Source organism: Conger conger, chromosome 6, assembly GCF_963514075.1.
Source record: "Conger conger chromosome 6, fConCon1.1, whole genome shotgun sequence".
NCBI lineage: Eukaryota > Metazoa > Chordata > Actinopteri > Anguilliformes > Congridae > Conger > Conger conger.
The window spans coordinates 10,398,684-10,419,677 of record NC_083765.1 but is presented as its reverse complement, the minus strand read 5'-3'; the positions used below and the strand labels follow the sequence as shown (position 1 = coordinate 10,419,677).

General features: G+C 46.4%; 1 protein-coding gene across 1 annotated transcript in view; it reads right to left on the bottom strand.

The window, feature by feature from the left end:
- The window catches only part of itfg1 (integrin alpha FG-GAP repeat containing 1), a 132,803-nt gene that overhangs the window by 109,882 nt on the left and 1,927 nt on the right, over positions 1-20,994 (bottom strand). Inside the window, exons 5-7 of the mRNA XM_061245001.1 lie at positions 20,345-20,419; positions 20,070-20,164; positions 235-308 (exon numbers count right to left, since the gene is read on the bottom strand). Of these exons, the coding sequence (XP_061100985.1) occupies positions 235-308; positions 20,070-20,164; positions 20,345-20,419 (244 nt within the window). The remainder of the gene's footprint in view (positions 1-234; positions 309-20,069; positions 20,165-20,344; positions 20,420-20,994) is intronic.

Genomic DNA, 20,994 nt, shown 5'->3' with positions numbered 1-20,994 from the left:
CTTAAACAAGGTAAAAATAAATAAATAATAATAAACAGGCATGCAGCGATGGACTTCATTTCATTCATTTCAAGCACTGTGGAAATGTGTGTGTATTAAGGATGGGCCGAGGTGTTCTCTTATGTGCACTGAGAGGATTGTCATTTGTTCACCGTTGCCTGGTGAGCAGCATGTTACCGTGGTGACAGGAGCAGGGGCCAGGGAAGGCCCAGGGAAGGGCCAGTGGGTCCCTACCTTGTTGATCCAGGTCTCGAACGTGACGGGTGCGAGGGCAGAAGCGTCGGAGTCCGACGTGGTGAGGAACAGATCTGCAGCAGGGAGAGAAACCAAGGGCCTGGTCAACCAGGGCAGGAAACCAAAACACACCAGCCAACTGCACCGTTACACCACACAATGAGCTATTTACAATAGGAGAAGTGAGGGATGGTCGCCTACCAAAGTTACTGTAGACAAACTCACCACAGATACAATTTAGCAGCATTTGTCAGGTGGCTGGTGTTAATCTCCCACCCTGGGTGAAACAGAACTAAAACTGGAACAAAGCAATGGGCATGGAAGGCAGATGGAGGCGGAGTCTGGCAGAACCGGACCAGACCAGTCCGCTGAGAGTTTGCACCTACTCCAGGCACACCCAGATTAACCTGAAGACCAACGGTCTTTGGACAAGGGGCATATAACTGAACACTACGTTTCCACAGAGATTGATGTCACACAGATGACGTCATCGTCATTGGCCACTACAGCAGACAGGCACCGGTCAGTCTGAAGCTCCAGCTGCCACAGCTTCAGCTCTGAAGCCTCTCCAGAGGCCGTGTTCTCGGGCCACAGCGGCAGGAGGAGGACAGCGCTGGAGCAGATGAACATAAATTGAGCCTGTTAATGTTTTACTCCCTGCTGTGATGAAAGTTGATCCCGAACGCGAGCTTGTTTTTGGTGGATTTTGCATTTGCCTTTGCGTTTGCAACCCCCCTGACTCCTGAATCAGGGAGAGACTGTTCAAGCATTAAGTAATGGGTTCAATTAGCTTGGAACGCAGAGTCCCTCCCCCTGACCACCACCTTGTAAACCAGGGAACAGTGAATTCAGAAGCAGGCCCAGCGCACAGCTTATGTTTATAAATTACCCAGACTTCCAGTCACCCCAGGGGTCTACTGAGGCGGTTAGATCTACCAACACAGCCAGGACGCACCGAAAAACACAGGGACTGTGATAAGCCCACACAGACAAGGAACAGGGACTCCCTGAGCGACTGTTTCAAGACCGCAGCCAATCTATACTGAGCGACAGGGGGTGACTACAACAAGACCACAAGACAAAACAGAGAAACAGTGCGGCAGAGGCAGACCATGACCACACCAGAGGCTTTGTCAATGTGTAAATGGACTGGGAGCGGTCACAACAGTGCGGGCTCCATTCCCACGCAGCCAACGAAACCGCTGTTAGTCGGCAAATTAATGTATTCTCTAAGCTCTGCAGAGCATCACAGGACACCACCGATACAGGAAATGCACCGGTGTTGGGGAGTTACATTAATCGGCCCCGTTCTGCTTTTTAACTGAGGCCTCCTCCCCGTTCTCCGCACACAGGGGAACGGAGACGGAAGAGAAGCCATTTTCCCTGAGGAGAGCCCAAGCCTGGCTCCGCCATGTTCTCCTACAGCACTTGACGCTGATGATGGCGTTTGGCGGCGGTGCTATGAGGACATGGTCTGTGGTGAGAGTCGCGCTGCCATTCGACGAGCTAATCGCCCTGATGAGACTGAGCTTTGGGGAGAGATGACGATCACACGGAAAAAGCATTTGACGGTTAACGTTTCTAATCTGGGATGAGGACTCGTACTCGGGAAGGAGGGAGGGGAAAAAAAGAAATAAAATGGAGTGTGAGGATTGGGAACAGCGTTTTACAGAGCTTACACACAGCTGGAGCTCGTCTGCCTAGCAGGACGCACTGCATCGCAATCAGGGCTGGGGAGGGAAGCCATTACCCCTGTAATATTACACACACAGAGACACACACACACACACACACACACACACACACACACACACACACACAGACACACAGACACACAGACACACAGACACACAGACACACAGACACACAGACACACACATACTCATACACACATGCACATGCACATACTCATACTCATGCACATACATACATACTCACACACACACACACACACACACACACACACACACACACACACACACACACACTATCTCTGTACAGACCGCTACATTATCCACCCCAATCATTACCTCTGTAACATTACACGCACATACTGTATCACACACAAAACATTCACCACACATCAGATGAGGTAAAGCGAGAGAGGAGCATTTTTAGCCAATGAAACCAGTTGATGATTAGGAGGCTAGGAATACAGCCAGGAGACTGGGGAACCCATGAGTCTGTGCGATGAGTGTCATAGGATCTTTCATGAGCACACTGAGTCAGGCCCTGATTTACCGTCTCATCCTAAAGACAGTGGATGCCCCCACGGGGCATTGGGGATTATTTGACCAGAGGGAAGATCTCCCACAATTGGCCCATTCACACCACTCCCAGCAGCAACGTAGTTTCCCCAGGAGGTGTCCCATCCAAGTACTAACCAAGCCCACACCGGCTTAGCTTTAGCCATTTGGCAAGAGCTGGGTACGTGGTGGAATGACTGCTGGCATTAACTTAATATTGACTTAATTTCCATTCCTTTAAAAGACACATTATAGATTGCAATGCTCATTATTTTGAAAGCAATAAAATAATAGCCCACTGAGTTGTACTCTCATCACTATACATTGATATTTCATCGTGAAGATTTAATTCACATCCACACTCCTGTGGAACTAAAAAAACCCCACCAGTATTAAACTCCTAAATTGTTTCCAATGTCCTACTCGTACGGCAAGCTGATTTCTTTTTTTCACGTTTCATTTCCCTTGAGAACATTTCCTTGTTTTCTGTCGGTTCTGCGTGCTGCCTTCAGCAGAATATAAATAATTGACATTTATTAAAACATTAATGAGCTCAATTGGATTATGCACTTGGAGGAACAGATGCCTATGCTGTTCTCAGCACTCCAGGTGGACAGGGTAGAGAAGACTACGGTTACAGTCTCCTGGCATACCAGAGCCGCCTTGCGTTTTTCCTTACTGTTATTTATTATGGATTATGCTGATGTCATACAGTCCATACATCAGTACAGCTGGATACCTGCACACAGACATCCAGGTTCCATGCCAAGGCTGACACAGCAGTGTTTCTGCAAGGACTCGATCCAGCAACCACCCACTGGCACCTGCACACCATCACACCACCGCCTTAAAATGCCTATTCATATCCCTGCGCTGTGTGAGAGAGCAGAGGGGCATTGTGGCTGGGGGAGGTAAGTCTCTTCAGACAGCACACTGGGGGAATGAATGAGCTCTTGGATCACATCCGGACTGTGCCAGAGCTGACTGTGGCCAGTAGCTCCACAGGGCGAGGCGGAATCGGCGATCCTTACGGCCAGGTTAAGGGACAGTCGGGCGAGGGGTCTGAATTTCGTCGACCGCCGCAGGTCTATCGGACACCCCTGGACTGCATGCGACAGACGCATATGAAAAGGTCCTCCTCTGACTCTACTCTGTGTGTGTTTAGCCGTAGTCCGTGGTGTGAAAAGAAGCGGCCGGCGACACCACGTGATTCTGAGGAGCACTGAGATCCTCGGTAACGGGGTTCGCATGGGAACGCGGCAGTGGCAATCGGTGGGAATTGGACATGCTCAGCTCCGCACTGGGCCCCAGATTTATTATTTAAAAAAAGGAAAGCAGACGGACGGCACAGCCATCTGTAATTTCAGGTGGATTTGGCTGGCTGAGCTCATCTCAAACCATGTGATGGAGACCCCAAGCACTGACGAAAAAAAAAAAAAATCAAAGTTGAAAATGAAAAAGATCACATTGCTGTAAGTCAGCAGGGAGAACGAGATGGCAAGCTGCCCTAATGGTGAGAAACAAACTCAGAATAAGGTTGGGCATTAGCCTACAGAATATAAACATTTGTATATTTTAACCGCCTACATTGAAATACCGATGAAAAATTGGCTGCATACATAAACTGCTTATACTTCATAAAATGGCAGGCATCCACTCTGTGTTGATGTGATGAACACTTGGAAAGACAACAAAGATAATCCAACCATATCTTTAACATGACATTTGCGACGAAGAGGTGACCTGTAAAGGATGAGTTCCAGCACTCTCTGTCCCTGCAGACAGCCTTCGAAGAGCAAGCTTCAGGCTGTTTAAGAGAATCCCCAGCAGCCCAACTGACGGACCGGCCTTGTGCTGAACACGGTGTGTGAAAGGACAGCATTCACGGTACAGCACCGTCACGACACACATCAAGCACCGTGGCAAATCTCCCTTCATTCAACTCGTGCAATTCTTCCGCTCACCAGAGACGCCTAGAGTTTGGAACATGCTGGGGAACCGTGATGAAACAAACGCAACTGAAATGCAACACGCCATCTGGAACCGCAGGTCCACAACGGGGACCGTACACAGAGCAAAGCTAAAATGCCACTCGGTCGGCCATCTTGATGCTGAAATCGTGAACTGAAGACGGCAGAGAGCAGCTCGCCATTTCCCCTTGCTCCTTTGGAGATATACAATTAGATATAACGAGGGAACGGCGGCGGCCGTCCGCCCGCTGAGAACATTAGACACTGGGATGCGTTTGCACACTCTCTCGTTCCGCTGCAAAGCCACTGGTCCTCAGGCACGCTGGGACACAGCAAGAGGAAAACAGCAGAGGGGGGATAGAGAGAGAGAGAGAGAGGGGAGTGGGGGAGAGAGAGAGGGGAGTGGGGGAGAGAGAGAGAGAGGGTGATAGAGAGAGGAGTGGGAGAGAGAGAGAGAGGGGGGAGTGGGGGGGAGAGAGGGAGAGAGAGAGAGAGAGAGAGAGAGGGGAGTGGGGGAGAGAGAGAGAGAGGGTGATAGAGAGAGGAGTGGGAGAGAGAGAGAGAGAGAGAGGGGAGTGGGGGGGAGAGAGGGAGAGAGAGAGAGAGAGAGAGAGAGAGAGAGAGAGAGAGAGGGGGAGAGAGAGAGAGAGAGGGTGATAGAGAGTGGGGTAGAGAGAGACAATCCTTTAAATACTTGTGTTGAATTAATGTTAACACTGCCATTGTTATTGCAGTGCTGCTATTTGAGAATGCTCACTGTCATTATTATTATTTTACTGTACATATGTATTTAAATTTATTTCGAACGCATAGGCAAAATTTACATATGCATTTCCTGCCAATAAAGCAAGCTGAATTTAAATTTCAGAAAAAGTGATAGAAAATGAAGAGAGAGAAGGACAGACAGAGAGACAGAGAGAGAGCGAGCGAGAGAGAGAGAGAGAGAGAGAGAGAGAGAGAGAGTGAATATCTTGAATCATGACTCTCAGCATTTCCATTAAAGAACACTGAAAGCACTTCAGACCCCCGCCCCTTCTGACTGCTCCCTCAGCTAAGTAACGATAAGCGACAAGTTCATCTACCTACAGACAGCCGGTATAAATACAGCTCATTGTAGCAGCTCAGGAGGGGAACACAATGACAGGCCTAGTAGAAGGGAACAGAACCCTTTCTTTCCTGAAAGACCAAGTCCCTCTCCTCCATTTCCCACAGATCAGAAGAGCAGACGTGAGGTCTTTGAGGTCTGATAAGTCCACCCAATTTCACCTTTCTATCCATTTATTTTGAAATATCACCTCTTCCACCTTGTGTTATTTTTTAGGGACATTGAGGGTAATCTCGGTGGCTTTGGGTGATGGGCTTGAGTTATTCATAACTCACTCCAGATTTTCCAGGAGAAACCGGAAGCAATTTAGGGACCTGCTCAATATTTGATTGAATCAGAGGTAAAGATTTTCAATTCCATTATAGGCAGCCAGAAGTCTAAATATTGCATTAGGGCTACCTATTGACTGCACAGGTAAAGCCATCCATGTTATAAATATGCATGAAAGGCCAGGGCTCCACCATAATATATAATAGATAGCTGTGGGTGATGCTTTCTCTCTCTTATTATTTTGTTATTACAGATAAATTCTCCGCAGGGTGGGAAGGCCAAAGGCTTGAAGATAGCAGGTAATACAGCCGATACAGCCGGCAAACTGAAGGCCTCTCCGACGTCTTAATACACTCTGTGTCTGACGCAAACGTCACGCGGCTTTCTTCTCCCGCGCGCCGCCAGCTCCCGGGAGCCGTCGGCGGTAAACGCGCTCCCCGGGGACATGAGCCCTCGGAGCACGCTGCCTACACGATCTGAGAAAGTACCGCATCAACACGCCTAGCGTGACTGCTGTGCGACGCCCCCACCGCTCGCCGCGTCTCCGTTCTGCGTTCTCCGTCTGTCTCTGCAACCGTCAACAGGACATCCGGATCTGGATTAATCTCCTCGAGGACACGGGAGGAACGACCGGAAGGCCAAGCCACAAAGGTGCCAGCGACCTCCCCTTCTTCCACTCTAAGAAACTGCTGAGTGTTGAGGGCTGGAGGAGAAATCAACGCATCCGTCTGAAAGTCATTCAGACGGGCCTCCTGGTGGAACTAGTTCATTTCTTCTAATGTTCATAATCAAGACAACATACTCAATAATTAAGCCTGAACCCTGGTGTGCATACACATCGCCTCATCATGCTGAACACTACACTACAGCCAGATTGAGATTTCAGCTTTTCACAGACAACCGCCAAGGTGACACTTAGAAATTGATGCAAATCTTAGTGGGGTTATCTTTCTGTGTGCAACTGCAGTGCATGTTCACTCAGTTTCAGTTTGAGGGGTTGGAGATACTCAGACTGAGCCTGATCTCCATGCAGCAAACGCGTCTCCACGCTGAAACAAAGCCCAGATGAGCTCTGTGAGAGAGGCTGGGTGTGCTATCTGAGGCAGGTTCCCCTATTTATCTAACTAACTGAAGCTCTGGCGCAGCGATCTCCAGAGACCGGGGGAGACTTGCAGAGCCGAGGAGAGCAGCACGACTCTCTCAGCGGAGCTGAGCCCAGCGAACACGCACATCTGACAAATGAGGCGCGCCGAGCTCCTCCAGATAGCTCCGGATGCGGGCGACGGAAAGGAGGCGCATCATCAGATCGCGGCGGAGGGGTCCCGCGGGGGGGGGGCGGCGTTCCTCTGTACTCGGCCCGCTCCGTGCGGGGCCGCCCGGCGTTTTACGAGCGCTGGAGAACAGGCCGCGGGCGAGGAAGGCGTAGCGTTTCGCTGTTTCTGCCAGCTGCCGCGGATGCGCGTCCCTTCCACTCGCAGAAAACATTATTACCCCGAAAAAACCGGCAAACCCCGCACACAAACCGCCTTTGACGTCCCTCTCCAGTACGCATGGAACCGCAGGGCAGCCCCGTTCCCCCCGTTCCCCCCCGTCCCGGGACAACGCCGGCCCGCGTATCTGAAGCGGCACGTCCTCTTGGAGGAGGACAGGAGAGATCTGGGTTCAGTTTCTCCCGAAGCCAAACGGCCCTGAGCAGAACTCTGTTTCAGGCGGTTACTCTGGAGACAGGGTCCTGCAGGGACAGGCGGTTTCTCCCTGAATGACACTTCAGTGTTTTTACTGGAGTCGACTGGATTTCACTGATTTTTCGCTTTCAGTTCCTGTTATTCCGGGACTAATAATACGACAAACGATAAATGAAGGGAGCAGGGGAGAACAGAGGCTGCGACGGAGGGGCCAGTGACGTGTGTGTGTGTGTGTGCGTGCGCTCATGTGCGTATGTGTAAGCGAGTGTGTGTGTGTGTGTATTCACATGTGTAGAAATTACCTTGTCCCCAGGAGACCCTGGCAGAGTCACTGCACTCACCTCGATTACTATTGATTTCATTTTCTCCCATCAGCCTCTGATTAACCTCTACACTCCCCTTTACATTTCCACTGTCACCACAGAGAAATGAGCCTTTGACATTAACAAGAAAAATGTCTTCAGTGTCATCAGTGAAACAAAGACTCAAACCACCCGGCACAAAGAACGTTCAGCCGTCACTATCTACAGTAAAACAGAACAGTACAGCGTTCTGAGCTGGTCCACCAACTGCATTACAGTGTAAACTATAATGAGTATGGATTCCTTTCCATACTCTCTCAAATCACTGCCATTGAATTCCATAAATTCTACTGCCACCAGTCTCTTAAAGGCATACATTAGTATGCAGGCTTTTTTTTTGCCTTGCTGTGGTCCTGTGTTTACAATCAAAGAAGTCTCCTTCTCCATCCTACCCTCAATGTCCCGAACGCATCTTGCATGGAGCAACCCGGGAGCATGGATTTGGCAAATGCACGCAAAGACAGAGATTGACAGTGCATTACGGATAGGAGAGCATGGCTACTTTAAATTATACCATGTCACAGGAAAATAACCAACCACCGAGGGCAAATACAGCATTCCGATTGGCCAAAATGTGTCACGTGGATGGTGATTAATTCCGTATAACCTTGCTAACGTGAACAGATCGAACAGGTGTGCACAAATTTTCACAGTAAAATTTTCCAAAAATATCAATGTGTGCAACATACATGAATTAGAAATGCATTGCATTGCAGTGTAAGTAGTCTGGTTATCATAGCCGACCTGGTGACAGAAATGTGTTACTGTAGGCTACATATTGAGTTGCACTTTGCATTGTTGGAAAGAAAACCATGGGAGATGTTTCAAACATAATGTAACCCAGTGTTTTAGCTCATAAAATGAAATAATAAAATAACATGCGTACGAGTGGGTGAGGAGAGGCTGATCAAACTGGCTGTGATCACTCCGAAAAACAACCGCAGAGAAATATACTTGGACATGGAACGCCCCAGGAGGCTAAAATATATCCAGCACACTGATATTCTCTGTAAATGACATATAGCATGAAGTCTGTAATAATTCTCGATTTTTTGAAATTATGGCATTGTGATTCATGGGGGAAAGAGGCACGAACAACTGAACGAGGAAGAGATCGACCAAATGGAAAATGACAGACACTAAAAAAATGACTGGATGGGATGTTGTTGTTTTGCGAAACTGGTAGCAAGAACGAGACATGCCAGCTGATTTTGACAGCGACGGTACTGTAAAACTCGAAGGAGTACTGATGTCTTCCTATGCTTCAGTTCAAAATGGGAAGCTATGGGATGCCACACTCAGTTCAGAATTTGAAAAAATGTAGACCCTAGCATTTGATCTGAAAATGGGCAACTTGCGATGTAGAGCCAAGCTCTGTGAAGCGTTGTCCCCTTCACAGTTGACCTTCCTCAGCCCTGACAGTGAGGAAGGTTGAGGGGTTGATGGTAGGAGAGGCAGTGTGACTGTTGCCGATGCCAACCAGAACACGGCAGCCACAAGAGCCACAGCGCCGGCTAACACGTTCAAACCTCGCCCTGTGGAGAAGGGCTACAGGGCCGGCTAACACGTTCAAACCCCGCCCTGTGGAGAAGGGCTACAGGGCCGGCTAACACGTTCAAACCCCGCCCTGTGGAGAAGGGCTACAGGGCCGGCTAACACGTTCAAACCTCGCCCTGTGGAGAAGGGCTACAGGGCCGGCTAACACGTTCAAACCCCGCCCTGTGGAGAAGGGCTACAGGGCCGGCTAACACGTTCAAACCCCGCCCTGTGGAGAAGGGCTACAGGGCCGGCTAACACGTTCAAACCCCGCCCTGTGGAGAAGGGCTACAGGGCCGGCGAACACGTTCAAACCCCACCGTGTGGAGAAGGGCTACAGGGCCGGCTAACACGTTCAAACCCCACCGTGTGGAGAAGGGCTACAGGGCCGGCTAACACGTTCAAACCCCACCGTGTGGAGAAGGGCTACAGGGCCCCTCCCACTGCTCACAATCACACCCTCACTGGCGAGGGATTGGACGCCGCCTGGCGGGGGGCGGGGCCCATGCTGCATGCTTGCTCCAGGCCAAGATCTTAATTAAATTGGGTCCATATGGCCATCTCAGCTGTGAAACTATACCAGCTATACTGCATGTGGATAAGGCAAATGACACAAGCAACAAAAGCAGAACAGTTAAAAAAAAAAAAAAAGTGTTTTCTTTTCCCGCTCTAAAAAATGTGTGATTATTTTTGCAGCCAAGAGGCACGGATGACCTTGATGATGAAAGCAAGCAAGAACTCAGGGTGAAAGAAAGTGACACTATGAGGACTGCTGACACCGGTCTGTGCTCCACAGCTTAACTAAGCTTAATGAAGGACAGCGTACTACGCCCCTGACATTTAACACAGTATTAACAGCGTTTATGCTATTCAAATGTGTGTGTGGTATGCATTTTTTAACATTTTATATTGGCTGCACAGGACCACAAACATTCATAGATTGTGAAGAATAGTAGTAAGGGAGCTGGGCTGGCAACTGAAAGCTGTGGGTTTGAGTCCCAGGTGGTGTACTGCCATAGTATCCTCGGTACTGCAGTAGATACTTAACCTGAATTAGCTGAGTAAAATATCCAGCTGGAAAAATGATCTGCAATGCCAAATCTTAAATTGAACATGTGAGGACATTTTTTTCTGAATTTAAGTGTGTGGTTATAGAAATAGGCCAGATATAGATTGAGCTGCTTCATTTATTAGGGCCAAACAGGAAGTAAGAAAACAATGTAAACACAGCGATGGGTTGTAGTTTGGCACCGCTGTGTGGATGTCATAGTCTATCATACCCCTGAGTTGTGTTTGCACTGCCAAGATACAGATAATCATATGGCAGGATTAAATGGAAGAGAAAACAAATCCCAGAATCCTCCTTGTGTGGAACCAAGCACCTTGGCATTCCCTGTGCATACTGAATCACATAAACGATGACGTGACGCTAATTTAGGAGGTCAACATGGCAGCCTCGCTTTAAGAATCTGAGCAGCCATCTTCCGCGGCTGCCAGTCTTTCCTAGATTGCGAGGGCAGGCACTGAGCCAACCGTTTCCCAGGGAAACGTGGCTGCAGCTCGGATCTCCTACCACAGCTGCCATTTTAATAACGTCTTTAAGATGGGGGGCCAAGTATTTGCAAACAGGGCAGCTGTTCAACGTCCATAATTTTAGACTGTGGACTGAGATGGGATTGCACTCCAATGGCGGTGCGATGAGAGAGAACCACGCTCGCAGTGCCCTCAGGACTCAAAGCACCACTGGAGGTTCAGAAAGTCAACGTCAGAGTTGAGAAGAAAGCACTATTTTACGCTGATGCCCTCCATTTTAGTTGGTTTAATGCTTATTGGTGCAAACGTCTGTGCTTCATTCGGCTTCCTCTGTTCCCTGGCTACTCGTTTGATTAATGTGACAGGATAAAGAAGGCAATTAAAGACAGGCATCACGGTGGTCACCCGGAGCATGTAGGACCATACACATCCGCATGCTGATATACTGTCAGCGAACATGCCCTTTCACGCTATATGTGTGCACTGTTGCGCAATGTTTATGAATGAGCCCCGTTTGAATTAGGCTATATGTGGGTTGAGGCAGGAGTGCACACAGTTGCGTAATATTAAGCCTACAGCATTCCATGAAAATTAATATGAAACGTTAACCAACCCACATGCAGTGGGCTCCAAACATATGGATATTTCATACACTGCAACAGATAGGTTGACTTTGGAATTTTAAATGGGCAACCATTAACCATACACTTAGATTTATACTTTATAAATATGTCTTTCCAGCTCTGCCATTTGTATGAGGTGTGACTACATTTGGAGGCCTCGTACATGAGCACATGTAGCCTACGCACACACACACACACACACATTACAGACCTATTCATTTCTCATCCACAGTCTACTGGAATATCAATATCACAATACTGTAACTGGACATCTAAATCAAAGCTGCTATTCGGAGAGGAAATAATCTCATAAAAGGAAGTGCACTGTAGGGGATTAAAGCAGAATCTCACACGGCCACGCGTTTCATTGGCTTTTTATGCGCGCAGAAAACCGGTGTAAATATCACGCCGCAGCAGCACAAGGAGCTCCGCCTAGGCGACTGCCTTGATGTGTGCAAACCGTAGACATTTAAATAATCACCACGGCTTTCAGCCAAGCTCCGCGTGTAGGCCGGCAGATTTCACACGCATCGCCTCAGGTGTCGGGCCTTAAAAACCGACGCACAGCAACAGATATTAAGGACTTGACATAGAAATGTTTGTGTATGAAAAGGCACCGGGGCTGTAGCCGTTCCCCACCCAGAATCATCAGAGGACATCGGCGGTTTTAATCAAGCCCTTTTCATTAGCCCGCCTTGCTAATTAACGCCAGGATAAAGCGGGCAAATGTTGCTTTTCTAGGAGCGGAATTAATATACACAAGTTTTAATTAGTTCTCTATAGCAGAATTAGGCTTCTTATTATGCAAATGAGATTAGAGTGGGCCCGTGGGGGGAGCGGGAGCAATGGAGCCGAGCGGAGCCAAGCGGAGCCAAGCAGAAGAGCCTCCAGGCTGAGATAACTCCCAGCCCCCGGCCACAGATTACCTTTTACAGACAATTATCGGCATGATGTACAAAGAACATCAAAATGCAAAGCACTTTAAAGGAAGTAAACAAGACAATTTTATGTTGGTTAAGATCTCATCACTCAGAGGCACTGGCTGGTCTTCTGTCAGAATGCGGGGAGCATTCTGTGTGAAGACATCATCTTTGCAGCTGTGAGTTTTTTGTTTTTTTTTGTTAGTTTTTTTTTTACCGTTTAACTTATGCTCATGACATAAATATATGTGAACTCTTGAATCACAGAAAACTGTGTTCTGTTAATTATCCATCCATTATCTTAATCCAAGTCAGGGTCGTAGCGACAATGGGAGAAGCAGAGCAGCCCGGACATCCCTCTCCCCAGTGACTTCCTCCAACTCATCCTGGAGGACCCCTACGTGATCCCAGGCCATCTGGGAAATGTAGTCCTTCCAGCGTGTCATGTGTCTGCCCCGGGCCTGGCACACCCCCAAAGGGAGACACTCAGGAGGCATCTTCACCAGACATCAGCATCGAAGGTCAGAGCACAACGAGGCCAAAAGGACAACATCTTCAGCAGAGATGCCACCCGAACCCTTCCTCTCCAGATCTCCACCATGCCTTAATATCCTCTCCATTAACACTCCGAACAGAAGGGGAGACGAGCTTGACTTCATGCCAATGATGCAAACACAGCTCTCCCTGCGGATCACAGTAACAGACACCCCATACTTCCACAGCACCTCCCACAAGATACCCCAGGGATGATAATAAGCCTTCTGCAAATGCACAAAACTCCCATGGCCCTGAAATATCTGTGAGAGGGTGAAAGGATGGTCTGTTGTTCTGCAGCAACCCAATTTGTTCCTCCTGAGGTTCAACTATCGGTTGGAGCCTCCTTTCCGGGACATTGGCACAGACTTTCCCAGGAAAGCTGAGCAGTGTGACTTCCCGGTAATTGGAACACACCCTTGGGTCTCCTTTCTTTTTTTAAAGATATTTTCAGCTTTATTGGACAGCACAGTAGAGAGACAGGAAGAATGGGAGTGAGAGAGAGGGAGGGAAAGTCATGCGACAAATTTAGGGTGGCCAGATTCAAACCGCGGCTCGCAATGAGCATACGGATCGTTCACTACAGGCCACGCCCCCGGGATGCCCCCATGAGGTCTCTTTTCTTAAAGATGGGGACCACCACCCTCATCTGTCACTCCAAAGGCACTGCTCCTAACCTCGCAACATTGACGAGTCAGGTCAGCTATGACACTCCAACAACACACACAGCCTTCGCCGTCTCATGACAGACCAGATCCACACCTGCCGTTCTGCCACTGAGGAGCTCTCCAAATACCCCAGTGACTCATGCCACAGAGGCGGGCTCTGATCTTCTAGAACATTCCAGGTCATCCTGCTGTCAGAAGTTCCTCAAAGCGCTCCTCTTCCACCTCCTGACAATATCCCCAGTTGAGGTCAGAGTTTCACCGCTCTAGCCAAGAACAGCCTGGACTGTGTCTCATTTTCCCCTCCGAATGGTTACACTGCTTTGGGGCTGTTCGAGAGTCATTCTCCAAGGCCTCTCCTGCACCTCGGCGTTTGCTTCTGCGCCTGCAGCAGCTGCAGCCCTTTCAGCCTGTCCGTACCGGCCTAATGAATCAGACGTCCTAACGAACATTCACTTCATATTTAACAACTAAGAAAATATAGCCGGAGGACTCTTCAGCGATACTATATTTTAGAGAGGAGAAAAAGATGATGATGACGATGATCCTACGATATTACTGTTCCTGCTCCCTCCAATCTATAATACTTTCAGTCTTCATAAAGCTTCCCGACTACCCGGTTAGTTAAACTGACAAGATAACCCGATACGTCCACAGAAAATATGATCCGATTATACTATCTACAATTAAATATCCAATTACCATTTTCCAATTATACCTCTGGTGCTCTACCCACAAGATATCATTGTTGAATTTAATTTCACCCAATGAGAGTGTAATTATGAGGAGAGGGCGTTCTTGGACCTTCCCATACAGTAATTTAAATCTGGAGTTACCGTGTTAATAAACTCCCACGCCCGTAACCCTCATTTCAGTATTCCTGCATTACTCCAGCAATTAACTTGTCATTCGCTCATAAAAAAGGTTGTCTAATTGGATGCTGCGGAGGGATCCACGTTGCTTAGCAACCAGTTCAACTGTAACATCAACGTTTACGTGCCTATTTGTGCAGAATTACATTCATAATTACTTTGCCATTACCGCACTTTAAAACAATGAATTGCTTTGGCCCACAGTCTCCTTTTGAAGCTTTAAAGAGCCATTATCAAGATGTTGCAAGATTGCGAAATGTGATGCACGTCCCACAACAATGGCACTTCTATGTGGCTGCAAAATCCTTCCGTCTGAATGATCCCTCTGTCCCCATGAAGCTTATCCAAACTCATTTTCATTCCATGTATTGATTACAAGTTATACTTCAGCTTCACCTGGATCCTTTCAGTGAAGCTACTCAGCCCTGTCTGGACATGCACTAATATTGATCTATTGGGCTGTGTCTTCAGTACTGCATCTTCACAATAAACTGTGTGTACTGCCAGCAAACGAAGGACAAGGCAGGAACAAAAAGAGAAGAGGAGAAAAAAAAAAAAAAAAAAAAAAAAAAAAAGCTCACACGAATCATAAATGGAATGGCCTCTTATAATGGAGCGGAAAAGGGGGTGTTGAGCAGTTCAATTTTAAACTTAAATGAGGCCTTGACACAAGAGAAGAGGCAATTTCAGATCTTTTTATCAGTGGCCATGGAGAGCAGGCTATTGCATTAGCTTCTGCTGTGGTATGTTTGGGCCATATTCACACAAGTGAAATGGAGAGAAGTGAAATGACATTGGCACGACCCCGTTCAGCCTTCCCAAAGTGCGGCAGTCTTCCTCCTGGCGTCTCACACGTGAGTGCAATAACGTGACACCATCAATAACAACAGAACAACCTAGGTGGACGTATTTAATGTGTGCCTGCATGGGTCAACATGCATGCACGCACACACAGTATATGACCTGCATGTCCTTATGACATACCTTTTATGTCTTCCAATATGTCAAATTAGCAATTTGACTACGGTTAAAATTGTTAAAGTTTTTTAAGGTGAAAGAACAGTGATAGAGGGTGGTAAACGGCCACATTATATCATAGGGACGGCTCTTGTAACACTGGTTGATAAATGCATGGTGCCTTGAACTACGTTTCTCAGAGCACTGGGCCAAATGCCCTTGAAAAGCCATGTACTTTTATTCCCTGGAATCAGACTGCAATACCTGACACCGCTGTCTCATTACTGGAACCTAATAAACTCCTACCAAGAAATGTGAGGAGCAAAGTATTGAGGAGACTACAGTAATTTAATTGATTAGGAGATACTGTGTTCAGAGTGTGTGTGTGTGTGTGAGTGTGAGTGTGTGTGTGTGTAAGCGCTGTCCCTCCCCTAAGCAAACGCAATCACACCCAATTGTTTCCTAGCAACCCAGACTTGAAGACGCAGGTGCAGAGAAAGGGAGAAAAGAAATCTAATTTGTATTTTAAACTTCACCCCCTTTCTCCTGAAGCAGCAGCGAGTTCTAATTGCAGAGGACCATTTGGTTATGTTAATCTTACAAGACTTTCACAGCTGCAGAGATTTAGAAAGCTCTTTTCATCATAACTGCCAATCAGCAAACAGCAAGTCTTCCAGATCATTCCAGAGCCCCATTGGTAAGCTTGGTAGGGGCACTCTGTTTCTCTAGAGAAAAAGATGTACTGCATGCTGTCTTCGAGTCGTTGAAAAGCAATATTGATTACAACCAGTGGACAGTGATATTTTGCGGATGGTGTGATGTTAGCAGCAGATTGTTTGTCTAAATCTACAGTGTTGTGGGAAAGTGAAACCATTTGTCCATTACAGCCTAGCATAGGTTTGTGTAGTCTGACAGGAGCTCCCAGACATACTTCAATAATGTTAAATGCATTTAGAGTATAGTATGCTAAAACTGTAAGATATAAATGCAAATATGCCACAACGTTGCAGAAAACGTAATGGCAAATCTCAATATGGTCGAGATCTGATCAGGCACACCTCCTGAAACCAAGCTCAACACAACGCATACACAAAGATCCACAATGAGAGAGTGGGGTCAAATTCATTTCTCATACTCAAAGCGCATTACAGTATGAGGGAGAGATTACTTATATAGCCAATTAAATCAGGGGATGATTAGGTGGCAGGAAGAGAAAGTCAGGTAGAATTTATCCAGGGCAGCGGGGAACCTCCGACTCTTTATGAAGAGGGTCATGGGACCTTATGGGGCTTATTTTCCAAACAACGGGAACAATGTAAGCTTGCATTAGCTAACGTTCCAAACAGTCGCTGAGAATGCAACAAAATAAGAAAAGAAAGAGGACTTTAACTGCAGGGGGAAGGTAGGATCTAACTGCTCATGTGAACATCTGCGCATGTAAAAATCTGAATCCATAATCATTCTGATGCAGAACTGTCCTTAAACAATAAAACGGTTTCATTCCATTTACAAGGAAAAGCACTGGCATGTATGAAGAATTGTCATGCGTTATCACCAATGTTAAACATTCCAGCCCAGTAAGCAAACAGTATATATACCCACCCCAGGCTGCGTTTCCTCTCCCGTTTAAATATGCTCATTTTTAGGAGAACCCTCAGTCTGAAAAAGCTCACAGTAACAAAATCACAATGGGACTTAGAAGAGACTAACAACATACAAGAGAATTAATATATCCATTCAGTGCATATTTCAAGATAACAAGAAACCTATTGATTGGTTGCTCTGCTGAATTTTTCATTTTGACAGCGGGTCAACTTATCTGCTCTTCAGGGTCTAAATAAATCCTAATCTATCTTTAGCAGACTTCCTCTTTGGGGATGAAAAAGAATGTGTATTTGATCAAATATTCAACCATGAGGTCACAAATCGATAACTTGCATTTCGATGCTTGTAATTAGGAAAGAAAAAAAAAAAGATGGAAAAAAAAAAATCTATGCTCATTTTCTCCAGCTTTCCTATCGGTATTCAGTAAAGACAGTCAAATAGTGTGCGTAAAATAATAAACATTCTCAGGTGTAGAGGTCATGTGAATGACTGCTGTACAACCAGCAGGCTCCTCCCCTGCCAGGCCTGGCATGGCAGTTACACTGAGCAAAGGGCCAAAGCTGGACGGTTTAAAGCACAGGTGCCCCACCACGGTGAAAGCCTAGAAGTCCCTAGAAATAGAAAGATCAATGAGCCTCATTTAATAGCTTATAGTATTAAAAGGACGTTATACTGGATGGAGAGTTTTCAGATCTAATTTCTAGCCCAGTTCTGTACTGTACAGATGATATAATATATCCCTGGATGAAAGTGTAAAAGCAATTCTGTTTCACTCTGGTTAAACGCTACAGTACATATCTTGCTTATGTAGTCAAATTTCTGAATGTATAAACCGGTTGGAGGAGCTGATGGGAAATGAGTCACCTATCCGGAGGATTGTGGATTCTAATGCCTCCAGATCAGAATGCACTTACTAAAGAATTCATTTGTCAGTGTGCCACTCCAGGCGGGAGCGTGTGAATTTGAAATGCCTCCGACTCGCCGCGTATCTGTATTCAGCACACAAACGTATGCCTACTCCAGCGCTCAGGGTATACAAGAGAAAACACTCACGGCCTGTCAGCCTGCAGGAGTGATACTGAGGACCTCTGGCCTGAAAGTCTATTAACGTGGCCAGCTGTTTTTTCATTTATTTATTCATCATTTTTACCAGGGGTGCACAGATTCTTATTCTCAATTCATCACCTGGACGGACTGGTCCCCGTCAAAACGATCTGCTATCTCAGCCTATCCGCATAGAATACAGATCAGAACAAGCCAGCAGTGAGTACGTAGGAGGACAAGGCCCGCAGAGGATGCATACAAATATCCAACACGTGTCCCTGTGTTCGGTAACCCCACACGGGCCTGAACAGCACTGCGAAACGCTTCGGCTGCTGACGAGTTAATCAGTCTGTTGCTCAGGAGGGCAGAGCAGACTAGACAGATTAATGGTGTTCTTAATCTTGCTTTGTCTGGAAGATTCAGTTCTGTCACCCACTCCTAGAACGTGGTGTTGGCCAGATGTTGACATCCAATGGCCCTACTGCAAGCCTCTCTCTGAATCTGGCTGCCTGATGCACAGGGCAGATTAAAGTGGGAAAGATCACATCTCTGAATTTGTTTGGCGGATTATCTATTCACCCGGTCACCATTTGGACTTGATGATGTTCAACTGAAGTAATCCACCAAATTAAATCACTAAGGTCTTATATACAGACTCGTTAGGAGGAGAAAGCTTCACAATCAGGATATCCTATACGTCAAACCATCTACTCATATCCAGCGGATCTAACCACAGTGAGACAGATCACATCTCCTATAAAAACAACCAAATAATAAACATGTTCTCCCCTACCCCCATGCACTGTCGCCACCGCTGATTTAATTGGGTGGGGGACAATTAACTTAGCGCATTCGGAGCAGAACATCGTGTTAGCTCATGACGGTCCAAACACCGCCATATAAGCCTGCCCGGTTCATAGTCTCTCATTAGCAACAGCTTCCCCACCACAATGTCACAGTGGAGCACTATTACCATGTCACTGTGTGCTGAAATGGATCGCGTATGTGACTCGTACCAAGTTTTTTATGAAAAAGGAAGGAATTATATTTTACACGCACATAAAAACCAAAACTAATCTGGAAGTCATTTTTTTTGTTATTCGTCATGAATGTTGCACTGTTCGGAACACGGTGAACTAACTTGGTGTTCAGAACACGGTGAGTTTACATTAGCCTACTTCACGCCTGAGATTGGAAGCATGAATACAGTTAAATTCAGCTTTTTTAATGTATACCGGTAAACAAGTCATAAATGTATGACTTGAATTGACCTACTTAGCTAAAATTGCTATATACTGTCGGAAGTATAAAAAGTGGAAGAGCTGCATTTTCCAATGATGAGTGCCACATCGGAGACTGCAGAACCTGGCGAGCTCACCTTGTTGTCATATTGGGAGCAAAAATGGAACATCTCATCTGCCTGCCTACTGCAGTGCTTTTAATTCACAGGCAACGTTACCCACTACTGTCATTTACCAGAGAGACGCACAATTAAGTACAATGTCCAGTCGTCTAATCCTATTGCCTGATATGAGCACTACAGTGCAACTATGACAACTGGGCCATATAAGGAGAACGTGAAATAACATGAAATAACATGAAATAACATGAAATAACATGAAATAACATGAAAACACCAGCTGCGCATTACTTATAGGACCTAACCAAGAACTGAAGTACCAATTCCAAATACATATCCATTATATGGATTATAATTTCCAGAGATGGATACTGGTTTGGTGTGATGCTACACTTTATCACTGCTTTGGTGCTTTTATAATATTTAGCAAAGCATCAGAGATCCACTTCATTGGGGCAGTTTTTCTAAGCCTAGTAAAATGAAAGATTGGTTCCTCGCCCTTCTTAACTTTCATTAAAAAAGATGAGGTAATGTATCCATTCACTTACCAGCAGTAAAGTCCTGGTTGAGGTCAATGAAGGCGTTCGAGTGGGGGATGTGCATCTTAACGTTTGACCCCAGACCTGGCTGCCACACCATTTTCCTGAATAAAAAAAACAGTCCCACTTAAGTGTCACTTATCAAATAAAGTCAAATGAATTTATACTGCAAAAGTAATCTCACATTTAGCCTCATGTCATTTCCCTAGGTGCTGGACCAAACCTTACAGTGGCACATTAAAATGGAAGGAGACCAGCTTCAGACGCTTCCAGTCTGAACGTACCTTTCTTTGAGATAGCACACTTGAGTTACGCCATCGATGACGCCAAATATGTCAGGAACCATGTCACCATTAAAGCTGCAAAACAAACACGGCAGTCAGCAACCTATCAAACATGAACAGCACATTCCTTATTAGTAGCATAATAGTAAACATATTACTATTCCTTTGTTGTTGATGGTGACCTGGATTAATACTGTTGACTCCTTATGTCAGCTATAAGCCCTTTAACTTTGTGTTAATGAAATGACAATTAACAGTACCAAGCACACAGTTAACAGTTATTGGCTAGTAATGGCTAAGTTATTGCCATTACTAGCCAATAAAGATCAACCATTATGGTTTCATTACATCAACTGCTGTCATTGTCAACATCATCATCATCATCACTGTTATGACATCCATGACATAATGTTCAGGCTCGGGCAGTGCTAGAACGGATGCAGATGCTTAAACAACGCTGCAAGTCAGGGAGTGCACAATGCTGCCATGTATCCCTATTGGCTAGGCACACTCATCTGTCATAAAAGACAGACACATGAAATCAACATTAGCCAACGTTAAAGTGAGTGCAAAGGGGCTGGAAAAAGGTCATGATTTACTGGAAAATGTAATATCACTATTCACTACACATCCACAAAATATCTATCTAT